At 47.2% G+C, this 10,000-nt stretch overlaps 1 protein-coding gene across 1 annotated transcript in view; it reads left to right on the top strand.

The window, feature by feature from the left end:
* Positions 1–10,000, top strand: part of gria4b (glutamate receptor, ionotropic, AMPA 4b) — a gene marked incomplete at both ends in the record, with an annotated part of 127,557 nt that overhangs the window by 110,889 nt on the left and 6,668 nt on the right. Inside the window, 3 exons of the mRNA XM_084447309.1 lie at positions 1,185–1,383; positions 2,112–2,359; positions 4,688–4,802. Coding sequence (XP_084303435.1) covers positions 1,185–1,383; positions 2,112–2,359; positions 4,688–4,802 — 562 coding nt within the window. The remainder of the gene's footprint in view (positions 1–1,184; positions 1,384–2,111; positions 2,360–4,687; positions 4,803–10,000) is intronic.

Raw genomic sequence — 10,000 nt, 5'->3', positions numbered from 1 at the left:
GGGGACTCGACGAAAGAGAAACAGAGGTCATTAGCATTCAAATCCATTTCTAACAGGCAAGGCCATCTATTGTACAGTACAGCGTACAGTAGCTACAGTGTCTGCGCTGCGCTGAACCAGCCTGGCTGCAGCGTTCGTTTCCTCAGAGCTCTTTCCTTCACACCGACTGCATAGTTACAACACCCTAGTTGGTGACACACACGCACTTACGCACACGCACACACACGCACACACACACACACGCACACACACACAGCGTGAAGACCAGAGGGGAGGAAGTCTTTCATTTTGTGGTTTGGGGTGCAAGATTACATGGAGCCACAACAGAGAGGAATTAAATGTTGGCACCTCTCTCTCTCTCTCTCTCTCTCTCTCTCTCTCTCCCTCTCTACCCCCCTCCCTTGTCTGTTGTTCCTGCTCTTCCCCGGTCCTCTGTGTGAGAGGCAGATAGCTGTCTGCGAGGGCCCGCGCCCTCCTCTGTTTGAACCGCGCCGGGGGGAGGACCTTGTTTGTTCTCTCCCATGCGCCATTTTGTTTAAGATTCTCCTCACGACCTCCTACCTGCTCCCGACTATGGAGCTATCTGTCTCCCTTGAGCCGACAACCACGGAGAGAACAGAGCTCTCTCTCCCCCTCTCTCCCTCTCACTCTCTCTCTCTCTCTCTCTCTCTCTCTCTCCCTCTCTCTCTCTCTCTCCCCTTTTCATGAGGACTTCCAGCTCTCTTCACCTTGGCAACAAAACAGCGGAGAGAGCGAGTGAAGGAGTGTGTGTGTGTGTGTGTGGGGGGGGGGGGGGGTGCAGTGCCTTTTTCCTTTATAACAGAGCGGTCGACACAGGCACATTTGTTTTTAATGAGCTACTTTGCCCTGAGGAATCCTGGGTAAACACCGTCCGGAAGGACGGCGGTGAGGCGGAGAGTGTTGTCGGAGCGCCCCCCTGTGGTGGTTTGTTTGTATAGCGGTCCGCCCCCCCCCCCCCCTCCCCACCCCCCGTGGCTGTTCTGGTGTGTGGGATTCATTCACTAATTAGCCATGCAGATGGTCAGTGTCTACACCGTCGCGGTGATGTTTGTTCCTGACTGAGCGTTTTCTCTCCTCCGCTACCCCCCCCCCTGCCTCCCCCCCCTCCTCCTTTTCTCTCCAATCCCGTCGTCCTCCGCCTCTCTCCCTCCCCTCTCTCCCAGGTCCCTGTCGGGGCGCATCGTAGGGGGGGTGTGGTGGTTCTTCACCCTCATCATCATCTCGTCCTACACGGCTAACCTGGCGGCCTTCCTCACGGTGGAGAGGATGGTGTCGCCCATCGAGAGCGCCGAAGACCTGGCCAAGCAGACGGACATCGCCTACGGCACACTGGACTCGGGTTCCACCAAGGAATTCTTCAGGGTGAGGACGTGACCGAGACACACACACACACACACACACATGTTAATGTAGACACTAGCACACACACTCTGAGCTGTAGACACTAGCACACACACTCTGAGCTGTAGACACTTGCACACACACTCTCAGCTGTAGCACACACACTCTGAGCTGTAGACACTAGCACACACACTCTCAGCTGTGGACACTAGCACACACACTCTGAGCTGTAGACACTAGCACACACACTCTGAGCTGTAGACACTTGCACACACACTCTGAGCTGTAGCACACACACTCTGAGCTGTAGACACTAGCACACACACTCTGAGCTGTAGCACACACACTCTGAGCTGTAGACACTAGCACACACACTGCGCTGTGGACACTAGCACACACACTCTGAGCTGTAGCACACACACTCTGAGCTGTAGCACACACACTCTGAGCTGTAGACACTAGCACACAAACTCTGAGTTTTAAACACTAGCACACAAACTCTGAGTTTTAAACACTAGCACACACACACACACACACACACAAACACACACACACTGTGAGCTGTGGACACTAGCACACACATGTAGCTAATATTAAAACTAATGGACAAATCACATCACCCAATCAGCTGTCACACTGACTGTCGTGGCCCTTCCCACTAAACATACCCCCCTGTCCTGTCTATCTGTCTGTGCACGGATTTGCTCTCTACTCCCTCCTCCTCCCTCTCCCCCTCCTCCTCCATCCAGAGGTCAAAGATCGCCGTCTACGAGAAGATGTGGGGTTACATGAAGTCGGCCGAGCCCACCGTCTTCACCAAGACCACCGCCGAGGGCGTGGCGCGCGTGCGCAAGTCCAAAGGGAAGTACGCCTTCCTGCTGGAGTCCACCATGAACGAGTACACGGAGCAGAGGAAGCCCTGCGACACCATGAAGGTCGGCGGGAACCTGGACTCCAAGGGCTACGGCGTGGCCACCCCCAAGGGCTCACAGTTAAGGTGGGTGGAGTAACATAACAATATGCCCATACGTGTTGTTATGGTATTCCACCTTCCCTGGCGTGCCTTCTTCTTCTTCTTCTTCTTCTTCTTCTCCTTCTTCTCCTTCTTCTTCTTCTTCTTCTCCTTCTCCTTCTTCTCCTTCTTCTTCTTCTTCTTCGTCTTCTTCTCCTTCTTCTTCTTCGTCTTCTTCTTCTTCTTCTTCTTCTTCTCCTTCTTCTCCTTCTTCTTCTTCTCCTCCTTCTTCCTTTTCTTCTTCTCGTCCTGCTTCTCATCCTTCTTCTTCGTCTTCTCCTTCTTAACCTTCCTCCTCTTCTCCTCCTTCTTCTTTTTTTGTCTTCTTCTCTTTTCTTTTCCTTCATCATCTTCTCCTTCTCTTCTCTTCTTTTTCTGTCTTCTCTTCTTCTCTTTTCTTTTTCTTCTCCTGTACCTCTTTTCTTCTTCTCCTTCTTCTTCTTCTTCTTCTTCTACTTCTTCCTCTTCTTCTTCTTCTCCTTCTTCTTCTCCTTCTTCTACTTCTTCTTCTTCATCTTCTCTTCCTCTCTTCTTCTTCTCTCCTACTTCTTACTCTCCCACTTTCTTTCTCTTTTTAAGTTCCTCTTTATGGCTTGATTTTCTTTACATGTTTTCTGGTGAAGGCAGGAGTATTGACGTTTCTACATGTGTGTGTGAGCGTCTGCATGCATTCAGTCATGTTTAACATTCTTTGTTGTTGCAGCTCTTCATGCCAGGTAAATGTTTCTGCTCGTGTCGATGTGCAAAGGAGATGGCTTAGCATGTTTGAAAGCATAAACGCACTTGATTGACTGGAAATGCAGCTCCTTGTTCCAATGATTTTCATAATAAACTGCTGATAGGTTTTTATATATGGTCCACTGATATAGTGACGTTGGTGTGATTAACACCATATATGAAGAGACTGATGGCCGTCTGAACACTCAGTCCTGTGTGATCCAGCCAGGCTCTATTGCTGCTCTCAACACGCCGTGGAATTTACAGACCAATAAACACAAGAGCATCGCCATGGGGAGTTGTGCTTTCACCTCACCCAAAGTATCAACTATCATTTCTCACAAGCCAAACCAGCTGGAAGGTCATAGAGAAAGGAACTGTAAAATGTAATGGAGGCTAGATTGAGTGTGTGTGTGTGTGTGTGTGTGTGTGTGTGTGTGTGTGTGTGTGTGTGTGTGTGTGTGTGTGTGTGTGTGTGTGTGTGCATCCGTGCGTGCGTGTGTGTGCATGTGTGTGTGTGTGTGCATGCACGCCAGAAGACTGATAAATGATTGCTTTGATATAGGCAGTGTGGCTACGATTCTCTAGAGCCAGCTTAGACTAGCACATACATTTAAACAGACTAGGAAGAAGAAATAAAATCACCTAGTCTTTCAACTTAGCGACAGAAAACTCTGCACACAAATCAAATGCACCCTTACATCCTGTCTGTAAATTTCACCGCTAGCGACTTCCCCCCAAGTAAAACGGGGTTTAGGAAACGCCTGCCGTTGGATTTCCCCCTGCCTTCGCCAGGAAGAGTAACTGACAGATCCCGGTAATCCTCAGCGCCGGCGGCCATCTTCTTATCTGGGTTTACCGTCTTCTGTCAGTCACTTCTCCTGATCACCATGGGAACCCATCCCGGGCGCCGAGTGTCTCAGGCTGTCACACAGGACTGCGAGTTCCCGCGGCGTTGTGATTATGACTAGATACACTCAACTTTAACGCTGTCTTCTCTTTCTCTCCTCATCAGTGTTTACCTTGTCCTAGTGCCGTTGCTCTGTGTTACATCCGTGACCATGTCAGTGGTGATGTTGTCGTGGACTTTGATATCATCGCAAATTGGACTTGAAGGGGACGGAACGCACACGGACAAATCTTTCTCGATGCGGGCAGTTATTATAACATGTCTGTCTACTTTTAAAATGACGAAGTTACGATTTGGACAAAAGCGACCTGACTCTATCCGCTTTTTAACAAAATCCCTTCCATTCATGCTATGTAACCAGGGAGGGTTCTATTCTATCCCTTTATACTGACTGACCTGGAGTCAGTATGGAGGCAGGATGGAGTCCAATAGACGCCTCTGGACCCCAGGCTCAGTCTAAGGTCCCAGTGATGAGTGCAGCTTTGTCCTGCTGTGTGTTCAGTCCCCTGCAGTGTGTGCGGGTGTGTGTGGGTGTGGGCGGGGGGGTGGCTGGTTGGTGGGGCGGGTTGTTCCAAGGTATCATTAATACTAATTTTCCACCCTTATAATCTTATAATTACCCCCCTCTCCCCCCCCAATTGGATGCATACTCACCCTCTGACCAAATATGTTTTATCGTTTTCAAGAAGCGCAGTTAACCTGGCAGTGTTAAAACTGAATGAGCAGGGCCTGTTGGACAAACTCAAAAACAAGTGGTGGTACGACAAGGGCGAGTGCGGCAGCGGCGGCGGTGGCGAGAAGGTTAGCCGCCGCGTCACCGAGTGTGGGAGGGTAACACTGTTGCCGTGGTAACGGGGGCATCTGCCGGCGGCGACGCCCACAAACTGGAGGGGGGGGTGGGGGGTGGGTGGGGAGGGGGGACCACGTTCTCAAAGGAGAGGGGAACCCGGTACTGTCGGACCAAAAATATTAGCCCCACGGAGAACGGCTCTCTGTAGAGAGGGTCTGATTAGAGTTGAGGACGCTCTATATTTATTCAACAGACAATTTTTTTTTTTTACCTTAAAAAGTCACCTGATCTGAGACTCCTCCCCCCAGATACCACCCTTTTATACCCCTCTGCTGTTTACTATTACTATTGATTCTGTTGAGAGGACCAATAGCTGCTAATAGTTTTGGGCTGACAGTAACGGCCCCTGGTGCTTGTTCAGAGATAGACCCCGGCAGTATGTCCCCGTTCCAGAAAGTGATGTAGCCCGGGGCCCCACGTCGCTATATATGTCTGTAGCTCCGCCCCCCGCCCCCCCCACCGACCAATGAGCATAGAGACATGTACGTGGGTGGGGCCCCTCGGCTCCGTCACTTTGTGTGTGAGCACTAAGTGCTCTTTTTGGGCTCTTAATGACTGAATAACATAAAATAACATGTCCTATGATGTTATTTATGTTATTTCCCCAACCCCCTCCCCCCCCCCCCCCTCTGAAGAACGCCCGTTAATCTTGCCGTGTTGAAACTGAGTGAATCAGGAGTCTTAGACAAGATGAAAAACAAATGGTGGTACGATAAGGGAGAATGTGGACCCAAGGACTCGGGAAGTAAGGTCAGTCTCTTCAAGGCTAGGACCCCCACTCTCTCAACGCTCACCGCACGCAGACAGACAGACAGGCTAGGACCCCCACTCTCTCAACGCTCACCGCACGCAGACAGACAGGCAGGCTAGGACCCCCACTCTCTCAACGCTCACCGCACGCAGACAGACAGGCAGGCTAGGACCCCCCACTCTCAACGCTCACCGCACGCAGACAGACAGGCAGGCTAGGACCCCCACTCTCTCAACGCTCACCGCACGCAGACAGACAGGCAGGCTAGGACCCCCCACTCTCTCAACGCTCACCGCACGCAGACAGACAGGCAGGCTAGGACCCCCCACTCTCTCAACGCTCACCGCACGCAGACAGACAGACAGGCTAGGACCCCCACTCTCTCAACGCTCACCGCACGCAGACAGACAGGCAGGCTAGGACCCCCACTCTCTCAACGCTCACCGCACGCAGACAGACAGGCAGGCTAGGACCCCCCACTCTCTCAACGCTCACCGCACGCAGACAGACAGGCAGGCAGGCTAGGACCCCCACTCTCTCAACGCTCACCGCACGCAGACAGACAGGCAGGCTAGGACCCCCACTCTCTCAACGCTCACCGCACGCAGACAGACAGGCAGACAGGCAGGCTAGGACCCCCACTCTCTCAACGCTCACCGCACGCAGACAGACAGGCAGGCAGGCTAGGACCCCCCACTCTCTCAACGCTCACCGCACGCAGACAGACAGGCAGGCTGGGACCCCCCTCACTGTCTTAATGTTCACCCCACACAGGCAGACAGACAGGCTGGGACCCCCTCACTGTCTTAATGTTCACCCCACACAGGCAAACAGACAGGGGAGCAGGCTGGCTGCTTCATACAGACCGAGGAGTTAGTGAGACGCTAGCTTCACAGATCAACCTCACACTCTGTACCGTGCTCAGGAGACGCTAGCTTCCCAGATCAACCTCACACTCTGTACCGTGCTCAGGAGACGCTAGCGTCACAGATCAACCTCACACTCTGTACCGTGCTCAGGAGACGCTAGCTTCACAGATCAACCTCACACTCTGTACCGTGCTCAGGAGACGCTAGCTTCACAGATCAACCTCACACTCTGTACCGTGCTCAGGAGACGCTAGCTTCACAGATCAACCTCACACTCTATACCGTGCTCAGGAGACGCTAGCTTCACAGATCAACCTCACACTCTGTACCGTGCTCAGGAGACGCTAGCTTCACAGATCAACCTCACACTCTGTACCGTGCTCAGGAGATGCTAGCTTCACAGATCAACCTCACACTATGTACCGTACTCAGGAGACGCTAGCTTCACAGATCAACCTCACACTCTGTACCGTGCTCAGGAGATGCTAGCTTCACAGATCAACCTCACACTCTGTACCGTGCTCAGGAGATGCTAGCTTCACAGATCAACCTCACACTATGTACCGTGCTCAGGAGACGCTAGCTTCACAGATCAACCTCACACTCTGTACCGTGCTCGGGAGACGCTAGCTTCACAGATCAACCTCACACTATGTACCGTGCTCAGGAGACGCTTCACAGATCAACCTCACACTCTGTACCGTGCTCAGGAGACGCTAGCTTGCATGTTCTGCACTGTAAGGCCCACAGTCCAATTAGAATTTAGCAGAAGAGCCATGTGTAGTATAGTGTTGTGTAGTATAGTGTTGATGTGTAGTATAGTGTCGTGTAGTATAGTGTTGTGTAGTATAGTGTTGATGTGTAGTATAGTGTTGTTGTGTAGTATAGTGTTGCTGTGTAGTATAGTGTTGTGTAGTATAGTGTTGTGTAGTATAGTGTTGATGTGTAGTATAGTGTTGCTGTGTAGTATAGTGTTGTGTAGTATAGTGTTGTTGTGTAGTATAGTGTTGTGTAGTATAGTGTTGTGTAGTATAGTGTTGTGTAGTATAGTGTTGCTGTGTAGTATAGTGTTGTGTAGTATAGTGTTGTTGTGTAGTATAGTGTTGATGTGTAGTATAGTGTTGATGTGTAGTATAGTGTTGTTGTGTAGTATAGTGTTGTGTAGTATAGTGTTGTGTAGTATAGTGTTGTGTAGTATAGTGTTGTTGTGTAGTATAGTGTTGATGTGTAGTATAGTGTTGTTGTGTAGTATAGTGTTGTTGTGTAGTATAGTGTTGTGTAGTATAGTGTTGTGTAGTATAGTGTTGCTGTGTAGTATAGTGTTGATGTGTAGTATAGTGTTGTTGTGTAGTATAGTGTTGTGTAGTATAGTGTTGTGTAGTATAGTGTTGTTGTGTAGTATAGTGTTGTTGTGTAGTATAGTGTTGTGTAGTATAGTGTTGTGTAGTATAGTGTTGATGTGTAGTATAGTGTTGTTGTGTAGTATAGTGTTGTTGTGTAGTATAGTGTTGTGTAGTATAGTGTTGATGTGTAGTATAGTGTTGTTGTGTAGTATAGTGTTGTTGTGTAGTATAGTGTTGTTGTGTAGTATAGTGTTGTTGTGTAGTATAGTGTTGATGTGTAGTATAGTGCTGTTGTGTAGTATAGTGTTGATGTGTAGTATAGTGTTGCTGTGTAGTAGAGTGTTGATGTGTAGTATAGTGTTGTTGTGTAGTATAGTGTTGTGTAGTATAGTGTTGAAGTGTAGTATAGTGTTGTTGTGTAGTATATTGTTGTGTAGTATAGTGTTGTGTAGTATAGTGTTGATGTGTAGTATAGTGTTGATGTGTAGTATAGTGTTGATGTGTAGTATAGTGTTGTTGTGTAGTATAGTGTTTCTGTGTAGTATAGTGTTGTTGTGTAGTATAGTGTTGATGTGTAGTATAGTGTTGTGTAGTATAGTGTTGTGTAGTAAAGTGTTGTGTAGTATAGTGTTGCTGTGTAGTATAGTGTTGATGTGTAGTATAGTGTTGTTGTGTAGTATAGTGTTGTGTAGTATAGTGTTGATGTGTAGTATAGTGTTGTTGTGTAGTATAGTGTTGTGTAGTATAGTGTTGTGTAGTATAGTGTTGTGTAGTATAGTGTTGATGTGTAGTATAGTGGTGTGTAGTATAGTGTTGCTGTGTAGTATAGTGTTGTGTAGTATAGTGTTGTGTAGTATAGTGTTGTTGTGTAGTATAGTGTTGACGTGTAGTATAGTGTTGTGTAGTATAGGGTTGTGTAGTATAGTGTTGATGTGTAGTATAGTGTTGATGTGTAGTATAGTGTTGTGTAGTATAGTGTTGTGTAGTATAGTGTTGACGTGTAGTATAGTGTTGTGTAGTATAGTGTTGAAGTGTAGTATTGTGTTGTTGTGTAGTATAGTGTTGGTGTGTAGTATAGTGTTCTGTAGTATAGTGTTGTTGTGTAGTATAGTGTTGTTGTGTAGTATAGTGTTGCTGTGTAGTATAGTGTTGTGTAGTATAGTGTTGATGTGTAGTATAGTGCTGTGTAGTATAGTGTTGTGTAGTATAGTGTTGTTGTGTAGTATAGTGTTGTTGTGTAGTATAGTGTTGACGTGTAGTATAGTGTTGTTGTGTAGTATAGTGTTGATGTGTAGTATAGTGCTGTGTATTATAGTGTTGTGTAGTATAGTGTTGTGTAGTATAGTGCTGTGTAGTATAGTGTTGTGTAGTATAGTGCTGTGTAGTATAGTGTTGTGTAGTATAGTGTTGTTGTGTAGTATAGTGTTGCGTAGTATAGTGTTGTTATGTAGTATAGTGTTGTTGTGTAGTATAGTGTTGTGTAGTATAGTGTTGCTGTGTAGTATAGTGTTGTGTAGTATAGTGTTGTGTAGTATAGTGTTGTGTAGTATAGTGTTGATGTGTAGTATAGTGTTGATGTGTAGTATAGTGTTGTTGTGTAGTATAGTGTTGTCGTGTAGTATAGTGTTGATGTGTAGTATAGTGTTGCTGTGTAGTATAGTGTTGTGTAGTATTGTGTTGTGTAGTATAGTGTTGTTGTGTAGTATAGTGTTGTTGTGTAGTATAGTGTTGTGTAGTATAGTGTTGTGTAGTATAGTGTTGCTGTGTAGTAAAGTGTTGATGTGTAGTATAGTGTTGTTGTGTAGTATAGTGCTGTGTAGTATAGTGTTGTTGTGTAGTATAGTGTGGTTGTGTAGTATAGTGTTGATGTGTAGTATAGTGTTGTGTAGTATAGTGTTGATGTGTAGTATAGTGTTGTGTAGTATAGTGTTGTGTAGTATAGTGTTGCTGTGTAGTATAGTGTTGTGTAGTATAGTGTTGTGTAGTATAGTGTTGCTGTGTAGTATAGTGTTGTGTAGTATAGTGTTGTTGTGTAGTATAGTGTTGTGTAGTATAGTGTTGTTGTGTAGTATAGTGTTGTTGTGTAGTATAGTGTTGTGTAGTATAGTGTTGTGTAGTATAGTGTTGATGTGTAGTATAGTGTTGTGTAGTATAGTGTTGTGTAGTATAGTGTTGTTGTGTAGTAT

This window comes from Borostomias antarcticus, assembly GCF_949987555.1.
Source record: "Borostomias antarcticus genome assembly, chromosome: 1".
NCBI lineage: Eukaryota > Metazoa > Chordata > Actinopteri > Stomiiformes > Stomiidae > Borostomias > Borostomias antarcticus.
The sequence above is the reverse complement of the archived record's forward strand: the minus strand, read 5'-3'. Positions and strand labels throughout refer to the sequence as shown.